The 24,719-nt window shown below is 36.6% G+C and overlaps 1 protein-coding gene across 11 annotated transcripts in view; it reads left to right on the top strand.

The window, feature by feature from the left end:
* The first annotated feature begins 6,235 nt into the window (after nt 1–6,235).
* ZNF638 (zinc finger protein 638) overlaps nt 6,236–24,719 on the top strand; it is an 89,034-nt gene continuing 70,550 nt past the window's right edge. For 7 of the 11 annotated variants that reach the window (XR_014234634.1, XR_014234635.1, XR_014234636.1 and 4 more), the window contains exons 1-3: nt 6,236–6,375; nt 17,870–19,385; nt 23,763–23,824. Coding sequence is in view for 5 of the 11 variants with exons in the window: in XM_082356281.1 (XP_082212407.1) it covers nt 18,072–19,385; nt 23,763–23,824 (1,376 nt within the window). In the remaining 6 variants the exon portion in view is untranslated. The remainder of the gene's footprint in view (nt 6,376–17,869; nt 19,386–23,762; nt 23,825–24,719) is intronic. The other 4 variants (XM_082356277.1, XM_082356283.1, XM_082356279.1 and 1 more) reach the window with 3 other exon arrangements.

Here is a 24,719-nt window from a genome sequence, read left to right as displayed (position 1 = left end):
TGGGCCTCTCAAAGGCTGTTTGGATGTCCTCATGACATAGCAGCTGGCGTTCCCTGGTATGAGTAATCCAAGGGAGAGAAGGGAGGGTCAGTCAGAGGCTACCCTTTTCATGACCTAGCCTTGGAAGTCACATAGCATCACTTGCACCACATTCTATTCATTAGAAACAATCTGCTAAGTCTGACCTACATTCAGAGGAAGTGGAATCAGGCTCCACCTTGTGAAGTGAGATGTATCAAAGAATTTGTGGACAGGTTTAGAAACCACCTTAACAAGAAGAGGCAAACAGATTTCTGGTCACCATTGCACTAGCTTTGACAAAAACTCAGAAAAATAACTGCTTGTTTTTTTTTGTTTTTTTTGTTTTTTCACACACACACACTGTATTTTATTTTTACAAGAGATAAATAGACTGACACCAAGCATTGTACATGGATGACCACAACAAAAGCAACAATGATTGCAATTACCAAACATGAAACACACTCATACTATGTCATAATATTGACATTCAGTCCAGTAATCCTCCACTGTAACAGCTCCTTTACTTTGCAGTGAAAATTGATTTCTATATTCTTTGCCTCTGAGTCCTTGTGGGATTTTTTTTTTTTTTTAATTCAGACAGAAAGTCACAAAAATTGTACTCATCCTCATCAGTTCACTCAGTCCCATGTAATTAATTTTTTTTTTTCATCTTGATCTTTTGTTAGCACTTTTATGAGTTCATCAGTTTTTCATTAGAGTTCTGAAAATGCTTATTCATTCAGTTCAGCAGTACAGTCAGTTACCAGAAACCTGTACTTGTCAGAGTCTTTTCCATGAATTTCTTGAAGATGAAAGCCTTTTATAGGAACATATTTGCAAAAGCATCAGAGTACACCCAGAACTGTCTGTAAATGACAAAAGACTTAAAAATGACCACTGTTAAAGATTTGATGAAAGTTCATAATAATGCAGTTGACAAGAAAATTAGTTATTTTTGAGATACACATTTTAAAGTAATAACTAGGATTATTACTTATAACATTATACCAGAACATATAAGATTTTTAGAAATTTCATGTAATGTCTGAAACATTTATATTAACATATTTCCATACATATTTCCATACAAATACAAATATAAGATTTTTAGAAATTTCATATGTCTGAAACATTTATATTAACATATTTCCATACATATTTCCATACAAATACAAATATAAGATTTTTAGAAATTTCATGTAATGTCTGAAACATTTATATTAACATATTTCCATACAAATAACCCAATGAAAGTTTAGTATTAGTTGTTTTGTTTGTTTTTTTATACTGCAGGTTCTTATTAGGCATCAATTTTATACACATCAGTGTATACATGTATACAAGTCTGACCTACATTCAGAGGAAGTGGAATCAGGCTCCACCTTGTGAAGTGAGATGTATCAAAGAATTTGTGGACAGGTTTAGAAACCACCTTAACAAGAAGAGGCAAACAGATTTCTGGTCACCATTGCACTAGCTTTGACAAAAACTCAGAAAAATAACTGCTTTTTTTTTTTTTAATATTTATTTATTTATTTGGTTGCACCAGGTCTTAGTTGTGGCAGGAGGGCTCCTTAGTTGAGGCTCGCCAGCTCCTTTGTTGCAGCATGCATGTGGGATCTAGTTCCCTGACCAGGGATTGAACCCAGGCCCCCTGCATTGGGAGCACGGAGTCTTATCCAATGTGCCACCAGGGAAGTCCCAACTGCTTGTTTTCTTGAGTTAGTTTCTAAAATTCTATATATGTTATACCTGGGTACACACCTTATAGTCTGGCATGAATGCTGCAAAATTCAAGTATCAGAACTAAGTATTCTCGATGTTTATGTTCTATTGCAGGACATGAAATGTTGTGGGATTTCTCAAACTTTCATCATGGCCCTGTGTCTATCCCAGTCGTTGGATTTGGATTCTAAAGACAGAAGGAAGGCAATGGTTGCCCCCAAATCCTATTTATTAGGACAGTTGCAATTGAGATGAAATGGTGATGAGATTCTTTATGTCATTGAAACAAAGCCCCATTTATGTTAACAAATCACAGGAAACAGTTTGTGATGACTATTCTTTTTCTAATACGTTCAGGCATTGAGCTGTGGCTACGCTGAACAGGCAGAAGCTGAGCTTTGGATAGAGCTGCTCAGGACTTGTCTGGCCAATCAGAAAACAGAGTGGGTAAAAGTAGAGGATGGGGAATTGTAAAATAGAGTAATGGTGAGAAGAGGATGTGGGGTAGCATACCTTTTTTTTCTGTGAAGAATATTGACATTTTTAGATGGGAATGAGAATTTCCGTAAGTGGTCCAAAGAGACTAGATGACATAAAAGCTTGGCATAAAAGCATGAATACAGTAGACTCTAAGGGTAAAAATATATTTTGCTTTGGAATGCCATGAATATTGGTGAGCATCTTTCAGTTTACAGGAGATTTCCAGGCTCACATCTTATAGGCAAGCTAATCTAGTCCCCTCCCTTATAAGAAATTGAAATCCAGTGAGATTAGTATCAGAGCAGGGACTAGAAAGGTAACTCTTTTGATTCCTAATCTAGGGTTTTATTCAGTGTTCTATATTGCCGTAAGGGGTTTATAAGGCTTTGCATTATCTGGTTCCTTGCTATCTCAACTTGTTCTTTCTTTACATCACTTCACCTCAGCTGAGCTGGCTTTCATGTTATTCCTCAAACACACCCAACATGCTCCGGTCCCAGGGCTTTTGCACTTGATGTGTCCTCTACTGGAAAGCTCTTCTTCCAGATCTCTGTGTGACTTTCCTCCCCCCTTCCTTTATATCTCTGCTTAGCTGTCACCTCACCAGGGAGGACTTCTCTGATTACCTTATTGAAAGCATTACCCAGCCCCTGCTTCATCATTTTCCCTTACATGCTTTATTTTCCTTTAAAGAAGTGATTACAGTTAAATGAGATCATATGGGTGGGCCCTAATCCAATATGACTGGTGTCCTTATAAGAAAAGGGAGAGACACCTGGGATGTGTAGGCATACAGAAAAGCCCACATGAGGACATGGCAAGAAGGTGGCCAGCTGCCAAGGAGAGAAGGCTGAGGAGAAACCAAACCTGTCCACACCTTGATTTTGGACTTTCAGCCCCCAAAACTGTAAGAAAATAAGTTCCTGTGGTTTAAGCCACCCAGCCAGTGGTATTTTGTTATGGCAGCTCAAGCTGACTAATACAGCCTGTAAGTATTCCCTGTTCCCCTCCACTCATCTCCTCTGTCTCCTCTTACTCATGCTGTTGCAGCCTTATTGGCTTGCTGTTTCTCAAATATGCCAAGCTGGCTTTCACCTCAGTGCTTTTGTGTTTTACATTTACTCTGCCTGTAATACCCTTCCTCCTGGATATCTCTCCTGCTTATTCCCACACTTCATTCAGATTTCTGCTCACATGCTGCCTTCTTAGTGATGCCTTTCTTGACCATCCTATTTAAATTATAGCTTCTGTCACCTCCTGGTTCCCTATGTCCTGATCCCTATGCTTATTTTTATCCATAGCACTTAACACCATCTGACATACTACATACTTACTTGTTTATTGTCTGTCACCCCAAATCAAGGCTGTAGGTGTCATGAGGGCAGGAGTTAGCGTTGCTGTCTGGTTTGCCACTGACCCTTTGGTACCCAGAAGGGTTCCTGGCATAGAGTAGGCCCTCGAGTAATATTTGTTGGATCAGTTAATGAATGAACAAATGGTACTGGCCCATAGGTAGACAAATAGATTGGTAGGATAGACTAGAGAGTCCATAAATCCATTTTTATATACAGGAATTTAATAATGTTTGATTGTTGTTTTTTAAGGGGAAGGAGCATTTCAGTGAAGGGGGAAAATGGTGGTTTACTTAATATCTGGAAACTTCATGATGGATCTAATACATTTGGAAGAAAACAAAGGTAGGTTGCTACTTCATGTCACAAAAAGAATACATCTTAAATTAATTGAACATCTAACTGTAAAAAATAAAGTTATAAAATTGTAAGCAAAAATATAGAAATTTTAGAAGAATTTTTGTATAATTTCCAGGTGTATATGCTTCTGGGGGTGAGATGAGCCTTCTTAGACCAGAAACAAACAAAACAAAAACCCACACCATTTAGAAGTCATAAAGGAATAGATGACAAATTTGATTACGTATAAATTTTATAATGGCAAAAGACACTCAGAAACAAAATATCAATGTGGAGAAACCAATTGCAGCATATTTGACAAAGGGTTATATTCCTTATATACAAGCACCATCTCCTGATAAAAAAAGAGACAATCAGCTCATTAGAAATACCAGCAAAGAATATTAAAGGTTTTTTTTTTACCCATCAGGGTCATTCACCCTTTCATCAAATATACACTGATTTTCTACTGTGTGCCAGGTATCGTTCTAGGTATTTGAGATAAAGCAGTGAAGAAAACAGACAAATATCCCTAACATCATAGAGCTCATGTTCTAGTGGAGGGAGATAGATAAGAAATAATAAGAGCTAAACTATATGGTATGTTAGAAGGTGATATGTGCTATAGAAATAAAGCCATGTAAGGGGGCAACATAAAGGAAATGAATTTAAGAAGTTAGTTTGCCCAACTCTAGGGAAATGAATTAGAAAACCTAGATGAAATGGATGCTTTTCTGGGAGAATGTAAATTATAGGAATGATTGTGGAGGAAAGAGAAAAATTGTAATCAAATTATATATCATAAAATATCTAGAGAAAGTTGTTCAAGAGCAGCCGCTAGAGAAAGCACCAGAAGAGATATTTCAAAGGTGAATTCTACCAAACTTAGAAAGCAGACAGGTCCACTGATTTTTAAACTACGTCAGTTTAGAAAAAGAAGTGAGGTTGTGGAGAAATGGTCATTCTTTTACATATTTAGTGACAGTGGGAATTTGTATAGGCTTTTTGGAAAGTATTCTGTCAATATTTAGTAAAATTAAATATCTGTCTATCTATCCATGTCCTTTAATCTAGCTGTCTCACTATTGGGATTCTTGCCTTTGGAAATAAAAATATTAGTTGGTAAGGCTGTTTGTATAAAACAATGTTTGTAAGTATCAAAAAGACTGAAAACAACTTTAATGTTCAGCAGGTTGAATAACTGATGATAGAGTCATACTGTGAATCTTATGCAACTATTAAAAAAAAGAGGATTTATATGGTTTACTTGGAGAAATGACAGTAATCAGGAAAGCAAATAGCAGGGCAATGTGTAAATCTTTGGAAAAAAAAGAATGAAGAACATTTCCCATTATATGCAATTAACACGTTTGGGTATGTTTGTATGAATATAAAGAAATATATGGAAGGAAATAATCACACTTTAACATTGGTTATTTGGAGTTTTGGGAGAGCTTCTTGGCTTTTTCTTTGTTGTTTTTGGCTTGTTGCCTCTATCAGGACTTTAAGTTTGAAAAGAAAATCCAGTAAGATATATTTTATAAAAGACTTTTCTTTCAGCCTTTTCTATGCTTAATGTGAATAAAAGAAATGCATCTACTTGGGTTCTAGCAGTTGCTCGTAGGTGATGTGAATTGCATGGTATCCAAGGGACAGGACTTGTGTATTCTACCAGATTTTGCCCAATGATTGAATTTTTTTGTTGGTGTAGTAGAGGTACTTTGAGAAGTTACTCAAATTCTCTCAACCCAAGGTTTTTAATCGGTAAAATAAAGGTAAAAAATATCTACCACATTAGGTAGGTATTTTTATTATGAAACGACTCAAAGGATTTTCCAGGTGTTAAGTTTTAGCTCAGTTAGCTTTAATTGAATTCAAATTTCCTGACGTTTTCAGTGGCTATGATATGCCTCGCATCATTGCAAATTTATATCGATTTGATATTGAAATATTAAGTATTTCTATATCTATGTTTAGAGGATAAAGGCAGGCGAAATCTTAACCATACAAAGCATTACGATATCCAATGCCAGATGAATACTATGTATTTTAATGTATTATTGAAGGCAAAAATGATCAGGGAAGACTTCATGGAGCTGAGACAATGCAGGTCTTACATATGCGAATGATTTGAACAGGACAATACAGGACAGGCACAGAACAGGCAGAGGCGCTGATACCGATGCCCGAGTTTTGCCGGGCAGGCCTGCAACGCCACACGAGAGAGCGCCCCCTTCCGGAACCGAGTTCCTCGTGCCCCTTTCTCGTGCCTCCGGGCGAGCGCGGTGCCGGCGGTACGCAGGCGCCGCGAGCAGCTGAGGGCTCGCAAAGGCTCGACAGGAGCGCATGCGTGCGGCTCTTTGGAGGCGGTAGCTTCTTCGGCGTCGAGACTGGAGGCTGAGTCTAAACTGTGTGGGGCGCAAATGGGATCCGGCTGTTAGTCGGGTAGGCATAGGTAGGACGGCTGCCTTGTGGGGAGCAGGGGGCTGGAAGGCGGGAGCCCGTAGCGTGGAGGTCCTGAGCCTTTGCTTTGCAATCCGGGCCGACTATTGTATCTGTGTCGCAGCGGCTGCGCACAAAATGGCGGCGGGCTGACGGCGGGGGCGGGAGGAGGTTGGGGGACCCCCGGGATGGGAAGGGAGCTCGGCTGCCTCGCCACCGCGTCGTTTCACCGCATTGCCCCCGGAGGGCCGGGTCGGGGCCCGTGCTAGGACCCTACTTCAGGAAGAGCCGCCTGACGCCGTTTGCACTGGGCGGAGGAAGGAAAACAGCCCTTTGGCAAGGCCGTGGCGGCCCCTTCCCCATCCGCGCAGGGCCTGCCGAGAGCGCACCAGGCCTGACAGCCGGAGGAAGCGGTGGTGAGGGAGCATCGCGGAGGGAGTAACCATTCCCGTCGGGCCTGGAAGAGAGGCGGTGGAGCTCGAGCTGAGCCCTTTGGCGAGCGATATTGTGCAAGAAGCGTGGAGAGAAGAGCGTATTTGTGTTTGGGGCTGGGGAAGGGGGAGTTGGGGTTAAGAGGGAATCTACGATCCAGCGGCTTTTGCTGGTCGGGGTTTCCTCTGCCTGCGTTGTGCGGGCCTGAAGGCAAAGAGAGTGTCACCTCTGTGCGGGATACCGAGGGCTCGTGAACTGCTCTGATACTTATTTGCAAATTACTCAGAGGAATCCAGAATGCGGATCGTTAGTGATTTAGTTTTGCGTGATTCCTAGCTTGGGCCCCGTTCTGTTCAAGGTGGGGGGAGAATGTGTACCACACACAAGAATCCTGGAGGACATCTGAAACAGATCTTTTGTTGTTTGGGATAACTGTGAATAAGGGAGACATATTATTACAAGATCTTTAGTTGAAGTAGACAACGAAGGCTGCCTCAAGCTATTTTCTCTTAATTTAAAAATTTGCTCTGAGGCAAAATTTGGGGGGAAAGTAATATTTTAATCTGGAGGAGTTCTGAAGAAAAATTTGTTAGCAGGATCCGGCGACTTATGTTGATTCAAATTCTTTTTCTAACCAGCTTTGGAATTGTGCACAAAAATTTTTTTTTCTTTATTTGTTGTAAAGGCTTAACTCATTTTTCAAGGATGTTTGCTGGCTCAGATTTGCAATTAAAATTGATAACCTGTTTACAAAAAAAGTGAGTTTAATGAAGTTTATACAGAAAAATGAACGCATAATTTACATTATTTCAACATAGCTTTAAATATTGTTGATGATTAGGTATTCTAGACTTAGTGGGCTTATGTTGCATTCTTTTTCCTTTTGACAGCATTTCATATACACTTTATATTCTCATACTCGGTGATATACACTTAAATAATCATGTGAAATTAACATGTTATTACACAGAAATAATGCTGGGCCTTCTTGATTGTGTTGGAACCAAGTGAGGGTAAAGATAAAACAGTTGGAAGAAACCACAGAATCTCGTCCGTTTTTATTAACTAGTTTTCATGTCACACATATCTATTACCTTGAGTAGTGGTTGTATTTTAGTTTTGTAATCTCTTGTATTTTGTTATGGAGAGTGTATCCAGCATATACTCAGGTTTAAAAAAATACTTCTTACAATCAGTGATCACTTTGTACTTCATGGCTGTCTTAAAAATTTTCTCTTGGGTGCTCTTAGGAAGGTGATCTCTGGAAATTTTTTTTATGTAGTGAAAGAAAATGAGAGACAAACAGTTTAGTGGAAAGAGAATATAGGCTTTGGAATCAGAAGATCTGGCTTCGAATCCCTGTTTTCCTCTTACTGTATGAGTGAGATTTGGGGTAAGTTATTTTAGTCTTTCTGAACTTTTGTTTCTGTATCTGTAAAATGGTGATAATACTACTTCCTGCTTGGGATTATTGTGAGGATTAAGTTAGAAAAGGTATAAAAAGCCCCTATCCTTTGGCACGTAGTAGGTACTTAATAAATGTTAGCTGTTACTATTGTTTTAAGTTTTTAAGTGCTTAGGCAGCATCTTTTAATAGAAAATTGCAACCTGTGGATACTACCTCTTAATTAAAAAGAAGAGGCTTAAAGCAATTTAGGTTAAATTGATAGAATTTTGGAGCTGAAAGATCATATAATCTTTCATTAAAATATTTTGTTCATCTGTTGATATAAACTTATCAAAATATATTGTATCCATTTATTTATATGATTGTTATGTTCATCTTTGTATCTGTCCCAGTGCCTGGTATGTATTAGATGCTCGAACTCAGGTGGTGTTTGCCACAGTCTGGATAAGAACACAGGCCCTTGGGAGTCCAAATCATGCTCTTTCTACTGTGACTTAATGTATACTGGTCAAGGTTTGGAAAATATCTGTCCAAATAATTAATATAGTGCTTTATATACTGAGAAACAGGGCTTCCAGTATGGGTACCCAGTAATATATTTTGGGCTGTTGTGCAAGGAAACAAGCTACTGAATGTTACAATGTGTGGTGGTTTAGAGATCCTCCAAACTGAAAGTAATTATACTTGTGGCTAAAGCCAATAAGCCCTCTTTGTATCCAACTTTACTTACTCTTTCATTGCTTCAGCTTTATTTACTGTAGTCTGAAATTTGTGATTGAAATGAAAATGGAAAGAAGATAGGTATATGGAAAATAAGAGAATAATGGAAAGGAAGAAATAATGGTAGGGAAAAGGTGAGGTACAGAAATAAAACACAGCTCTTATGATCAGTGAGGATCAAGAGTAACGGGCTTTGTATTGAAAAGAAATGTTCAGGGAGTATAGGAGAAGGGGTTTTAAGGTGCATATATTTTGATGTTTTCTTAGTGCTTACCTTGGGGTGTGTACATTTTGGATTATTTTTCTACTCTTTTGAGCCCCTTAAATAACAAAGTTTATTTATTGTTACAGTCATTCTTAAGTTTTCATACTTTTTTTCTTGCCTTATTTCCACAGTCTTCATTTTATTAATCTTGCAACTGATTTCCCTGTTGTCCTTGCTAATGAGTGAATGTTGCCAACTTTCTATTCTTTTGAATTTCTTCACTTAAAAAAAATTTTTTTTTTATTAGGGAAAATTTTAAAGATACACAAAAGCAGAGGGTATTTTATAATGATTCACCTATCACCCAGCTTCAACAATTATAAGCTAATGGTCAGTCTTGTCTCTACCCTCCATCCTGTTATTTTTAAGCAAATCCCATAACATATCATTCATCAATTTATAGTTTAGAATTTTTCTCCAAAATATTTAGGAAAAAACATGCATATCGCACCTAAAGTAATAATAGTTCCTTAATATCAGAGATTCGGTCAGTATTCAGATCTCCCTAATTGTTTCTTATACACCACACACGTGTCTGTGTATACATGTATTAATTTAATTTCTATTTCTACTACCATATTGAAATTTTCAGAAATTACCCACGTCTTAATAAAAGGAACAAACAACTACCTGCTTCTTAGGTAAAGCATTTTGTTTACTGTCTAACATTTTTTGAGCATCTGTTGCATGTCAGAGGGTATAATTTTAATCATTCTTCACATCAACATTCTGTGCTGTTATACTGAGTCTTGGGTTCATCAGCTTGCTGAGGCTCACATTTTTAGCAAGCAGCAGGATCAGAATTAAAGCACTGAGTCCAGGGTCTAAGTTCTTAAAAAACACTATGCTATGTTAGTGTTAAATTTTACTTATGGGAGTTACCCAATTTTGCGTGAAGTCACTTGCTGGCACCCCTTTGTAGCGGGTGGATATCTTCAGATCAGTGGAAATTTCCCCAAAGATGAGATTATTATGGATTGCATAATGGGCTGACTAACAGTCAATAGTTAGGGAGTGAACATGTTACAGAAGAATAGCCAAATCCGAAAATGTGCTTAGGACTGATGCTCTTTATCATTGCCAGCTTTTTGTCTGTTGCCATACTTGCTTATAGTCCTTTTTTGACCTAGTACTAAGGTGTTAGATAGCCTGGTATTGGGTCATTTACTATTTGAATGAATTAAAGTGCTGGCTGACAGGGGAATTCCCTATTTCCCTTCCCTTTATCGTTTTGCGTGCTTGCATGCACACACACGCACCCTTATTTTTTTCCTCAACTATCTTGAGAGTAAGTTGCATGTATTGTGCTCCTTTACCCTTTATTAGTTTATTAATTAGTGTAATAGTTTATTTCCTAAGAATAGGATGTTTTCTTTTGTAGTCATAGTGCCGTTATCAATCTCAGTAAATTTAACATTGATAAAATTTTTTACGATATTCTGATTTTGTCAGTTGACCCAATAATGTTTCTTATAGCAGTTTTTTCCCCCCTCCAGTACAGGATCGGTCTAGGATTAGGTAATTGCATTTAGTTGTCATGTTTCTTTAGTCTTCCTTGCTTTGGAATATTTCTATAGCCTTTTAATCTTTTTGTGAAATTGCCATTTTCGAAGAATACTATTTGCTTTCTTTTTTTTTTTTTAATAGAACATTTTTCATTTTGGATTTTTTTGATGTGTCCTCTTGAATAGATTCAGATTATGCATCCCTGGAGAGAAAAATCAAATTGCTTTGTTCCCCCATGGTATCAGATCTGGAGGTGCAGGAAGTCCATCTGCCCCTCATGGACAATATGTTGTTTGATCACATGTTTGGTCAAAATGTTTGAGGTTTTTTCCTCCCTTGAACTACTTGATCTGTGGAGAGATATTTTAAGACCATGCAAATGTCCTATTCCTTGTCAAAATTTCACTCAGGATTTAACATGCAAGGATGATTCTTGCCTGAACCAGTCTTTACATTACTGTGACGGTTATAAAATGATTTTCCAACTTAGCATTTCCTCTACATTTACAGTGATTGATTGGTGTGGCGTTATGGACTCCTGGTTTTCTCAGTGGTTACTGTCCAGTTCTTTCTTGCTTTATCTTATTCCATAGATATATCTTGTTTTCCACAGTGAGAACCCTGGTTCCCAGCACTATCAAAACATTTACTTATATGCTCAATCCCATGATATATCTAAAGTAATTTAAGAATAGCTTCATCCATACCACTGCAAAAAAAAAAAAAGCAAAAAAAACACCAAACTACTAAAAAGGGTAAGAATTTGTTTGTAGTTCTCAGTTTTCTCCCAGCTCCACCAAAACTGAGGGTGTTATAGATCAAATAGTGGGTTCATAAATTACTTGTTTTTAGTTTAGTTTAGTTTTCTTTTTCGCCTTCAGTGAGTTACGGTATTCATTTGAAAAATGAATTAGTTTGCTTTCAGTTTTAGCTTTTTTCCTTCTTCCCATCCTTGATTTAATTTTTTAAAAAATTTAGTTTGTTAACATGCTTCTGAAAGTCAAAATTATATAGTAAGACATACTCCATGAAATATGGTTCCCATTTATTTCCTTTGAGTCCTGTTTTCTGTGTTATCCTACCTATATTTCTTTTTGTAACCATAAGCAGATGCATGTGTTTTCTCATTTCCATTTTTTATATAAAGTAACATTATATATGTTCTTTTGTACTTTGTAAAGACTTTAAGGCATTTGGCATTTTAAGGCATTTGGTCGGATAATTTTGGTATGCTTAATTGAAGATTTTGGAAACCCATTTTAGGCAGATGGGAACATTTTCTGGCTCATGCACATCATGAAAGAAGTGAACAACCAAATGGCAGGAAGGGTAGGGATGCAGTCTGACTTCAAGAACAATTGGAACTGGGTAGTGAATGTCTTCAGTACTATATTTACCTCTTGGTCCTGCTTACCTATTATACTGGCTTTCCTTTTTTCAGTATTCGTGCTTTCTCACTAAGGCAGTGAGTATGCTGTCAACAGCATTTTGACAACAGAATTTTATCAGTGTTCACCATTTTTCTCATTTCTAGTTTAAAAAAAAAAATCCCAGAAAAGATTTCTTTATTCCACGTTGGATCTAGTAGTTTTTCTTGGACTAATGTGTTGTATTTGTTGAGGGTAGCAAAGTAATAAGCAGGACCACCAATGAACATCTCAGGGGGGCATCATTTACTGTGGGAATACAGTGTTGTCTGTAGAGACCCATTTATGTATGCAGTATACATATTCCTGAAAAAGAAAAAAGCATCTGATTATACTCACATACCCTGTTTATCAAAAAAGTTGTTTTCCTGGAAATAATAGCTTTTAAATCATTGCTGTATAAGGTTGTTAATGGTGATCTGTTCCTGGTATTGTGCATTATTAGCAAGTTGATCTTCCATTTTCTTTCAGATCTGAAATCATGATGGTTACCAATCCTTCCAGGTAGCAGTGAAGTTTGATGATGCCCTTCATGATAAAAACAATGTTTCTAGTTTTCTGCTTATTTTTTTCTTTCTGTTTCTTTGACAGTTTCATTGAGGTGTACCACGTTTTGGCATTTTTAACAGTTTCATTGAGGTGTACCACGTTTTGGCATTCTTAACATCCAGCATGGTACTCGTGGCACCTTCAGAATTATGACTTGTGTACCTTTTGTGAGACATGAGAGGATAAAACTAAAGGTAGAAAAGAGTTGGCTGAGTGGATCTACCTATATACTAGAGGAGATTAGAAGATTGAGTACCAGTCAAACTGAGAAAAGCACGGAATGACGTGTACTCTTGTATTAACTGGCCAGTGTAATACTTGCATTCTTAGGTGTGAAAGTAGATATTATATATTTTGAAACAAACATTTGCTCTAACACAGGGTATCAAGTGAAGTATGTGGGTATATACCTAGAAAATAATGTTAATTGTAGTTTTCCCTTCGTGGTAAGATTATCGAAAACTTTTAATTCTTTTCTGCTTGTCAAGAGGATGATTTTTCTTTCTTTTGGGGGAGGGTGTTAATGAACATGTATTGCCTTTTTTAATAATTAGAAAAAACAAAGCTACAAAATTTAAATTTTATATATCTAGAATACAGCATGGAAAGAACACCAAGAGGAGCCACAGTTTCTATTTGTGACCTTGCCACTTAGTTCTAAGGCTTTACTTAACCTGTAAACTTGGATTCACTTGCTTACTGGGTTGTTGCAAGGCTCAGATGAGATAACGGATATCAAATTGCTTTTTAAACCGTGAAGTGCTATAAAGTTCAAGTATGGGGTTTGATGAGTCTTTTCATTATGAATCTAATGGAGCCATTATGATCTGGCTGACTAATTTTTGATGATGCTTTTATATTTTTAGATTTCAGATTTCTTTATGAATATCTGTAAAGAAAATTAAGGATTCCCTTCCATCTGAAAGACTATCAAAATAGCAGGTAGTGGACATCTCAGAAATATCTCATGGGATATCATGGCGATTTTTAAAAAAATCTTTTAAGCCATTTCTTCATGTCTGCCTCAAGAACTCAGTTTCTACTAGATGCTTCTAAAAGAATTTTTATGGTTGACATTTTATTGAATATTTCATTTCTTTTCAGAGTGGCATATTTTCGTTCTTGATAGGACATAGAAGAGTTTTTAACTGCTACTTGTCAAAATAATAATCCTTCAGGAGTTCAGAATGTTTTGTGACCATTAAATATCCTGTTTTTGAAAACCATTAAATATAGGAAAATAAAATGTTGATTGAAAATAGCAAATAGCGTAGTTCATACAATAAAGTTTGGTGTACCCTCTTCCCCTTCCCATCCATGTATGTATGCACATACACAAAACTAGAAGAAATTACATCAAAATATTAGTTCAGTGTTGGTAATGGTTTTACTGGTAAGCGTTTCATTTACTACTATTTATTGTTTTCTTTAACAAACATCTGTTAATATCATCAGGAATAAAAATTTATTTTAAAGGGTAAGTGTTATTTAATTGCAGTTGTGTTCAGAGGAGTTAATAATTAAGAACTCAGATCCCAACTCAGATTTTTCCAAGTTAGTTTAATGATTTGATGTGTTGGCTCTCTGTAAATTCCATTAGGTGAATGAACCTCTTTATGGCCAGAACTCCCAGAGTTAAGTGAAGAAGGCTTTATAATTGTTGTCTTTATTTGTTCAGTTGTTTTCCAGGTGTTAATGCCAAATTTACCCTTGTCTTCCTGGTTCTTTTTTTTTTTTTTTTTTTTTAGAGGAAGCAAGTTTTTTGTTTTTTTTAAAATTTATTTATTTTTTTATTTATTTTTATGGCTGTGTTGGGTCTTCATTTCTGTGTGAGGGCTTTCTCTAGTTGTGGCAAGCGGGGGCCGCTCTTCATCGCGGTGCGCGGGCCTCTCACTGTCGCGGTCTCTCTTGTTGCGGAGCACAGGCTCCAGACGCGCAGGCTCGGTAGTTGTGGCTCACGGGCCTAGTTGCTCCGCGGCATGTGGGATCCTCCCAGACCAGGGCTCGAACCCGTGTCCCCTGCATTGGCAGGCAGATTCTCAACCACTGCGCCACCAGGGAAGCCCTCTTGTTTCTTATCACGTTGTTTTTAGGTTATATCAGTTTCATTCTCAAAAGACTGAGGGTTTATTTTCTTTGGTGTGGCATAACCTAATTCTTAATCAGCGGTTTCATATCAAGAGTCCTTTGCTTGTTTTGCTTAATTTTACTTTTTTCATCTCACAAATAGTTTAACTTTTTTCCACACAGAGAAAGAGTGAAATATGAAACTGTTTAATATCTAATAAGTCTGTTGAGTCAGGTGGGAAGGAATGATGTAGGGGAAAATGAACTAAAATGAGATTTTAGATTTAATCTGCGTGTTATTTATACATTGCCTGTTAATCATAGCAAATTAGCTGATTTTGGCTTTTGTAAGACTTTGGTGTGATAATATTAAATTAGATTGAGAAGTATGAAGTTACGTTGGTTTTATATTCTCCCACCCTCTTTTTTTGTTTTGTTAAAAATGTCATACTTAATATTTAGCACTTTAATTTTTTATTTTGGTAATGTTCAAACACGTAAAAAAGTAGAGAGGAAAGGTGATAAATCCTTTTGGACCCGTCACTCAGCTTCCACAACAAATATTTTTGCCAGTTGTGCTTCATCTAACTTCTCACTCACCAAACCCCACCCCTCACTCCCGCCGACATGCACTCTTTGTTTTCTAGATTATTTTAATGAAAATCCCAAATTCATCATTTCACTTGCTAGATACTTGAGTCAACATTTGATTCTTTAAATGCTAGTGCATCAACGAATCTATGTGGATAACTGTAGATTTTCAGTTTATAACAGCCAAGGAAAAAGTGTTAATGTTAGACTGGAGCGTACTATTGTGTAGCTGGGAAGCTTGCCTTTTTCTGATCATTTTGCATTTTGAGTTTTTTTTTTTTTAAGATATTGACATTATCAGGAATTAATTGCTTCAAAACACTTTTATAAAGCACAGCTGGCTTTTTGGATTGCTTTTACTTTTGGGCTTCCAGAGCACCTATTGTGTTGTAGTTCTTCCAGGATAGGTTTTGTGTTCAAGAGATTTAACTCTATTTTTCTGAATCTGTTAAGATAGAAAGAGGTTGTATGTGAATAGAGATAGAAATTATTTTTATGATTTCTGCTTTTACTCATCTCTTACCCTTTTTGCCCCCCTAAATTTAGCTACCCTCTGCTTTGCAGAGGCAGAGATTAAAAGGTATTGATGCTTAGGAGTGAGATTTGTCTGCCTGAAAGACCCCTGCTCAGTGGAATGAGGGGAGGGAGAGTGAAACTAACATTTATTGGGCAGCTCCTTTGTTAGACACTGTACATGTTTGTATTTCATCTTAGTCCTTAACAGTAATCCATAGAGGAAGATACTTTCCTTTTTTACAGATGAGGAAACTGATGCTCTGGAGATTAAGTAGCTTGCCCAAAATCTTAATAGTAAATGGTGAATCTGGTAGAATTCAAACCCTTCTCATCTGACGTATAGAGATAATTACTAGCTTAGAAATGAATTTGAACATTGCATGTATTACTGCATTTATTAGATTAATAGCTTAATGTGTGCCATAGGAGATGATCAAAGAGATTCTTGTGGGGTGGGACTTGGAAACAATCTTGAAGATTGAGTTTGATTCAGAGAGCTAGGAGTATTCTAGGTAGTGAGGTATGAATAAAGTATGGAATGTGTTGAAAGTGGTCAGGAGATTGCAAATAGACCAATTTGGCTGTAGTAAAAATTTTTCATTAAGTATTATTGGCTAGGAAAGTGTGAAAGGTAGATTGGGATTAGGTTATATACTAAATGCCAGGTTGACAAGTTTGGACACTATCTTACGAGAAGCAGTAAAGTGGTGAAGATTTTTATGTAGAGGGGTGATAATAAAAGAAGTGTTTCAGGGATATTAATCAGTAACGACAGAATGAATTGAGATGGAGGCCAGCTGTGGTATAGAGTGATGAGAGCTTGCAGTAGGGTGGTGGTGGTGGTGACAGGAGAAAGGAAAGTATAAGAGACATCGACAGGAATACGTAGAATTTTATGATTAGTTAGAAATGGAGAATAAAATGTTTTTGAGCCTCATTGACTAAAGGAATTGGTGTAGAGAACAGAGGGTTGAAAATGGATAGTTTTGGGAGAAAGTTACAAAGTCAGTAAAAACAGTAGCTAAAAGTTGGCATAAAGGAGAGAGGTTCTTGGCAATTTTTTTTTTTTTTTTGTCTTCATAGATAATTTTATTAAATAGTCCTGGGGTTAATGAAGAATCACATATCTTAACTGAAACTATATTTTGTCTTGGTCCAGAATTTTATAGCTTTGTCCGAAACATGCAGTTAATAAGTTTAATTAGTTTTAAAATTTTAAATCATCCTAGCAAGCTGTTTCATCTTATTACAGTGTTTTATTCAGAAGCCTTAACCTAGGCTATTCTACATTTTAAAAAATTTGATAAACACATGTTTAGTAAGACCTTGTTATCTGAACTCTCTCTTACCCCAGTTCCCTCAAAACTCTAGAAGATACTCATCCTATAAAACTCAACTCAAACACTCATGACCTTTTACAGAAATAAATCCTTTTATGATGCTTTTTAGCATTGTTGTAATAATGAAAAACTCTATTTTGTTTTTCTTGTTAGATTGCTTGCACTTTGGCAGGAATCATGTTTTATTTGGCTTGAAAACTCCATAATGACTGTCATATTAGACAAAAAATGTTTAATAAATTGAATGATTCTGAATTCATTCCTTTCCACTAAAATCAAAAAGAAGGGGGAAAAAGATCTATGATGATAAAGAAACAACTTCTGAGAACTTACCACAGCAACTGAATGTATATTCTCACCCCATCCCCCAGTGGCATGCAGGATTTGGACACTTCTAAGAAGTTTTAAAAGGAGTTGTAATTACCGCTCAGCACCTAGGACAGCACCCAGTGCAACGCAGTGTACATGAACTCTGGCTTGAGGTTTGGGGTTTGTGTTCTGGATTCGGGAAAGAAAAGAAGAGAAAGTTTTGGGGAAAATTTAAAATCCTCGTAAGCACTCTAAAAGTGTATGAAATGCAGAATGGTTTCATGGCTTTGTTTCAAAATGTTTTACACTGGCTGTAGAACCCACTTCATGAAGTAGTTTGAGTTAAAATGATCTAATATTTGTGTTTTAACTTTCAGCTTTGTGTTATTCTTGGAAAATTTGGCACCACTTGTGAATTCCTTGAACCTGGGCATTGCAAACCCACTTCTGTTGGGCCCATCTCCTTTGCACTTTGCTCAGATTAAGACTCAGTTGGCGCTTCAGCAGCTGAATGCCGTTGCCTCACATAGTTCAACACCACCTTATACTTTATTAAATCAGGCTTTCTTGAAAATAGCCATGTCGAGACCCAGGTTTAATCCTCGAGGAAACTTTCCACTTCAGAGGCCACGAGCACCTAACCCTTCTGGGATGAGGCCTCCAGGACCATTTATGAGGCCTGGATCTATGGGTCTTCCAAGATTTTACCCAGCAGGGAGAGCCCGTGGGATACCACACAGATTTGCTGGCCATGAATCTTATCAGAACATGGGACCACAGAGAATGAATGTTCAGGTAACTCAACACCGAACTGATCCAAGATTGACCAAAGAAAAATTGGATTTTCATGAAGCACAACAAAAGAAGGCGAAGCCTCATGGTAGCCGGTGGGATGATGAACCTCATATGTCTGCATCAGTGGGAGTGAAACAGAGTTCTGTAACGCAGGTTACAGAGCAGAGTCCTAAAGTACAGAGCCGCTATACAAAAGAGAGTGCCTCAAGCATTTTAGCAAGTTTTGGATTATCTAATGAAGACTTAGAAGAACTCAGTCGCTATCCTGATGAACAACTAACTCCTGAAAATATGCCATTAATTTTGAGGGATATAAGAATGCGAAAAGTGGGGCGCCGATTACCTAATTTACCTTCTCAGAGCAGAAATAAAGAAACACTTGGTAGTGAGGCAGTTTCGAGTAATGTGATTGATTATGGGCATGCAAGCAAGTATGGCTACACAGAAGATCCACTTGAAGTACGTATTTACGATCCTGAAATTCCAACTGATGAGGTCAAGAATGAATTTCGGTCACAGCCGAGCATTTCTGCATCTGTTGCTGCTCCAAATGTGATATGTAATTCTATGTTTCCTGTTGAAGATGTGTTTCGACAGATGGACTTCCCCAGTGAGTCCTCCAATAATCAGTCCTTTTTCCCAGTTGAGAGTGGAAGCAAGATGTCAGGCTTACACATTTCAGGAGGACAGTCAGTCCTTGAACCTGTAAAATCTGTCAGCCAATCCATTAGCCAGCCAGTTAACCAGACAATGAGTCAGTCTCTGATTCCTCCTCCTATGAACCAGCAACCGTTTTCATCGGAATTAATTTCAGCTGTAAGCCAGCAAGATCGGATCCCACGTGAACCTGTCATTAATTCATCTAATGTACATGGATCGGGAGGAAGTAAAAAGAATTACCAGTCAGAGGCTGACATCCCCATTCAGTCTCCCTTTGGGATTGTGAAAGCATCATGGCTACCAAAGTTTTCACATGCTGATGCCCAGAAGATGAAGAGACTTCCAACTCCTTCTATGATGAATGATTATTATGCAGCATCTCCAAGAATATTTCCACATTTGTGTTCTCTGTGTAACGTAGAATGTAGTCATTTGAAGGTGAGTGTTTTTAAAGATCACTGTATCATGATACTCAGCGCCCAAGTTTCCTCTAAATTCTCATGTATGCTGGTGTTAACTAGTCATTAAGGAAAAGGCAGAAATTTTGATTGCAACATCAACACTTAGTTGTAATCTTAAGTAGCCTGGCCTAAGTACTGAATTGGGTGTTAGGCTTTCTGTATTCCTGTGACTGGGCACACCACATGGGTCTGTCCATTTATTTTGAACTTCTGAGAAGTTATCCCAGAAAATGCAACATAAAATTGATATGACATAAACTGTACTTATAAGACAATGTCACATGAGTTACCTTTATCTAAATAAGAGAATCTGTTAGTATAAAAATAAAAACTTGGAATAAAACATTTGTACTGCACACTTTTAAGAGACAGTCTATTGTAGCCTTGCATGTATCTATCGGTCTTGGGCTAAAGAGAGTTAATGTTGATTTAAATATCTTCTGATTCTGTCTGAATTAGGATTTTTAGCGTTTCACGAGGAGGAGCTTCCTCAAATAACCTAATCCATAGCAAAGTTGAGTCAAGATGAATTATTCGGACCAGCTGTGGGCTCAGAGCATAGAGTGTAGAATGATAGAACTTTAGAGAGAAGAGTCTTTAAAAAACAAAGAAGCCTTAGGTGTCTTCATGGTTAGTATAGTTAGAATGAAGTGTTTTACAGAGGTGCTGAAGAGTAATGTAGACTATACTGTTTGATAGTAATCATTGGTGGATTTGAGTAGAAATTTCCAAGTATGTTTTATTTACTTACATATGTTTGGAAACCACTGTTTCTTCTATTTACTAATGTGATTTGAAGATGTATATTATTCAATACAAGTGGTCAGGAAGGAATGTACTTCCCATGGGAAAAAGCTTTGATTCAAGGCCATAGCATTGGTTGTATACTTTGAATAGGCTTAAAAGTCTTTCGGTGTTAATTCTCTTGTTTTTTCTCCTTCCAGTGCTGCCCTTTTATTGTCTTTCTATTTCCCACTCACCAGGTTTCAGCCAACAAGAATCTGATACCTAAAACTGATGCTTTTGTCATAAAGGTTAACGCCAGCAAAGGAAATCAGCATTCTATCTCATTTTAGCCGTATTTGCTGAGTTCTAATAAAATAATAATTGCCTTGCCTTATCACAGGGGATAGCAAAGTCTTGAAAAATCTCAGAATAATTTATAGCACTTAGTTAAAATCTGTAAGTAGCCCTGGCCTAAGTACTGAATTGAGTGTTCGGCCCCCTGTATTCCATTTATTTTGAATTTCCAGTTAGTCATGATAAATCCAAGAAAAATATCTTAAATGTTTTAATTTTTAATCTGGTGAATAGAAAAGATATACATTTATTCAGTAACTATTTACTGATTACTAGTTTTGTACATGACTATATTAGGTGCTGGGATGGAAATAAAGAACTATATAAAGTTTACATGTTGTTCTTAAGCAGTTTTTACAGTCTCACTGAGGAGAAAAATTATACACCTAAAGAATTTTTTAAAAATTGGAGGGTAACAAATGGTTCATAATTGTTTGGTTATGCTGTAGGGGGAGAGATATTTAATATTTCTGTTTGATTGCAGACATATCAGTTTAGGCTAGCATTATCAATTTACTGACACTTATTGTGTATTTAGCAGTATGTAATTAGAAAGTATAATATACATTCTGACATCAGAAGACTTCCGTACTCCAGTTAAATAAGACTGATTGAGGACTACTGCACTAAGTCTGTCTGGATTAGAGTGGTCTGGGAGGGAAGACTTCATGGAGTAGGTTGAAGATGGGTCTTGAATGATGAGTAGGCTTAGATATACCCAGGGAAGGAGGGATGACATTTCAGATAGGAGCAACAACAGTAAGTTTGAGGGGCCTTGAAAAGCTAGCCTAAGGAGTTTAGACTTGAGGTGAGAGGCATTAGGAAGCTAATTAAGGTTCTTGACATGCGAAGTGACACATTAAAAATGTCTTTCAGGGAGATAAATCTGACTGATGTGTACAAGATTAATAGAAATGAGAAGAGAGAGGGTAGGGCACCTAATTCGAGACTTCCCTAGTTATTCAAGTATAAGTTGGTGAAAGTATGAATTACTATGATAAAAGTAAAAATTAGGAAAAGAAATCATTTAACGATTATTAGAATTCACAGAGATTGATTGCCATTTTAAATGAACAGATACCTTTTAATAGAACAACACAATGGACCTAACTAATGAATTCTTCACTACTGGATGACAAATGATAGGGATTTGTGAACATGGACTTAGGTAGTACAAACTACCTCTCTTGTTTCTGTGATATATCTTGCTGCCTTGTAAGTGTGCATGTATTTGACATTATAAATATGTAACCAATAAATATAAATTACCAACTGCAAATTTTTTCTTGCTAAGTAATATCTGACAATATGTTCCCCATCTCTGAGTCTTTAAAACTATAGCCTGAAAAAGACAACAAGAAAATGTGAAATTGTTTTTTTTCTAAACTGGGTTTCAGACAGAGGAGGAGCCGACCTTAGTTTAGAAGTTATGTCTTTTTGACTGTCACAGTTGGTTTAGAAGCCATGTCTTTTTGACTGAAATAATTCAGTTTGAGAAAATACTGACAAAAGATTTTTGAAATAGTTGGTGGATAGAGAGTGAGCTCTGATATGGGTAGGTATTTTCACAGTTTGATTCTGGGCCCACTCAAGTCTACAGTCCTTGCAGCATCTCCTGCTTAGTAGATAATTATCCCTTTTTCTCTGGAGAGGAGTACTGCTCTTGGACCCTTGTCTTACTGGAGAGTCTAGAAATTGGGGTGGTGTACATCTATTTACTGAGCTTAAAAGCGAGTAATGTCAGTGAGTAAAGCGGACCTATTAAAAGGGTGTGTGTGTGTGTGTGTGTGTGTGTGTGTGTGTGTGTAGAACTGGAGAGAGTATGCCCTAAGTAAGTTAGCTGTCAGCATCACCTGTTGGTTGCTATATCAAATACATGTCTAGTATTAATTACATCTTCATATTTTTTCAAGAAAAGCTGGAAATCTCTGGATTTTTAAATATCGGCAATTTATTCAAATAAAACACTTTATGGTCCAAATAAATCATGCCCAACTTGATACCTGCCAGTGTGTCTGATGTAAGCAATATCCAGTTAATGTCAAAGACATGGGTTTAACAGTACTAAAGACTCTTAACTGCCAGTCTCGTCTAGCTTTCTAAATATTTGTATCACTGAGCAGGATGTGCAGACATTTCTTTTTTGCAATCCACAATGAGTTACATGGCTTAATGAAATAATTTAGGGTTTGTCATAACCTGCTGCTGAGCATTGCAAATAGCATGCACTTATTTTCAGATAGTTCTCAACAAGGCAGATTCCAAAATTAGTGTCAACTGTTGTTTTTAACTCTGGATATTTCTAGTTCGTCTTTGGCAATGACAAACTAAAATGTTTTTGAAATGGAAATGAATAACATTTTCCTCAAGGAAAGCATTAAAATATGGAACTGTTCAGTAAGTTTTCTGCCTTTCCAAATGTTGGAGAAACAATAAAACATTGAGTAATATACACATTGCTTTTAACTAACTGTTTCGTTTGGGGGACTGTATCTTTGAAAACTGTATTGCCTTTAAAAAAAAAATCAGATGTATCTTCCAGGAGCTTTTTATGGATACAGAATGTAATTTTAGGGCAGCTTTGTGACACATGAAGTTATGTATAAGAAAGCATTTTGTTCATTGTAAAGCTCTATATGTAAGGGATATTATGTCTTTGAAATGATATTACTTTTCATTATATCCTGAAAATAAATTAGATTTGATCAGCATTTTTTCATATTTTTACTAATCTTATCCTTTGCCAATACATAGTGAGTACCTTGCTTGGAATAGTATTGGCCTAAGAGGTAGGATTTTTTGTTGTTAATGTTGTTAGCTTGAATTTTAGAGTTGTAAGGCATTGAGACTATATTTTAGAGACTATATTTTAGACTATATTTTATAGAATGATACCATTCTATTTATAGAGTTTTTGGTGTTCTCTGTAGTAGTGTTTTATATTTGAGATGAGTTATTTCTGATCCATGCTTTTATTTTCTCCAAGTTTACATGTATATTTGACTTCAAAACGAGTATCCATGGGTATGATTTTAAAAATGTTTTCTATACTAAAATGTTTTAAAATGGCATCAATGAGTTGGTTATTAAGTGCTTTTGTTTGGAGGCCTTTTATTTTTGTTCGTGAAAATTTTTATTGTAGCCAAATGGTATTTATAATTAGAATTGGTTAATTTTTGATAAAACAAAGTATACTGTGTCATGTTAAAAAGCCTAATTTCATTAGTCAAATAAGGAATATTCTAATTTGTGCACTCTTCTCCTTTTACAATAGGATTGGATTCAGCATCAAAATACATCTACTCATATTGAGAGCTGCCGACAGTTACGTCAACAGTAAGAACAATTTTTTCCTTTTTTATAAGTAGCAAATTTACAAAATAAATAATGTTTCAGGTATGACTGCTTAATACCTTTAGTGTGGTACTTTGGAGAAAAATATTTTTTTAGAAAGCTATTGTGTATTTGAAATATTAATATACAAATATATTTAATCTTTTCCCCAAAGGAGAGAATTAAATATGGTCCTTTCTTCTGACTCCTTCCTAATTTAATCCCAGTAGGTAACTTTAGTATCATTGGTTCATTCCTGCTGGCTTGCCTTCCCTTGGGATGGTTTATCTTTTTCAGAGCACATAGTCTACCCTTCTCCTACACTTCTTCCCCCTCATCCCCACCCCTTTCCCAAAGGATAAAAAACTAAAAACCACCCAAACCAAACACTAGTCTTTAATTTCAGGTCTAAACCTCTCCTGGTTTAGAACCTATATTCAGAAAAAACCTTAAGTAGGAGATGAACAAGCTAGATATGGTGCTTCCTCAACATTGGTTCTTCAATTCTTTGACCTTTTCCTTCTTTAAGACAGGGCACCTATGAAGGTGAAAAGTGTGATATTAACAGTATTCTCTAATATCACCTGGAGTTACATAAAATTAAATTGTGCTCCTTTTAACATCATTAAATATACTGATATAGTTGTGTGTCAAATTCCTGGTCACTATACTGATGATAATAACATGTTCTTGAGCAAATGGATTTGTGGCAGCTGTTTTGTTTTTTTGTTGTTGTTCTTTATGAAAATATCAACAAAATTTTTTGAGATTATTCAGGACTCTTCTAGTCATATGTGATAAACCTAACTCAGACTAGTTTTTTAAAGTAAGGAAATATATTAGCTTATTTAACTGGGAAGCTTAAGGAGTGTTTCTAGTTTCAGGAACAGCTGAATAA

Source organism: Balaenoptera borealis (assembly GCF_965194805.1).
Source record: "Balaenoptera borealis genome assembly, chromosome: 15".
Classification (NCBI taxonomy): domain Eukaryota; kingdom Metazoa; phylum Chordata; class Mammalia; order Artiodactyla; family Balaenopteridae; genus Balaenoptera; species Balaenoptera borealis.
Note: the sequence above shows the minus strand (reverse complement) of the source record. Positions and strands in the feature narration are given on the sequence as shown.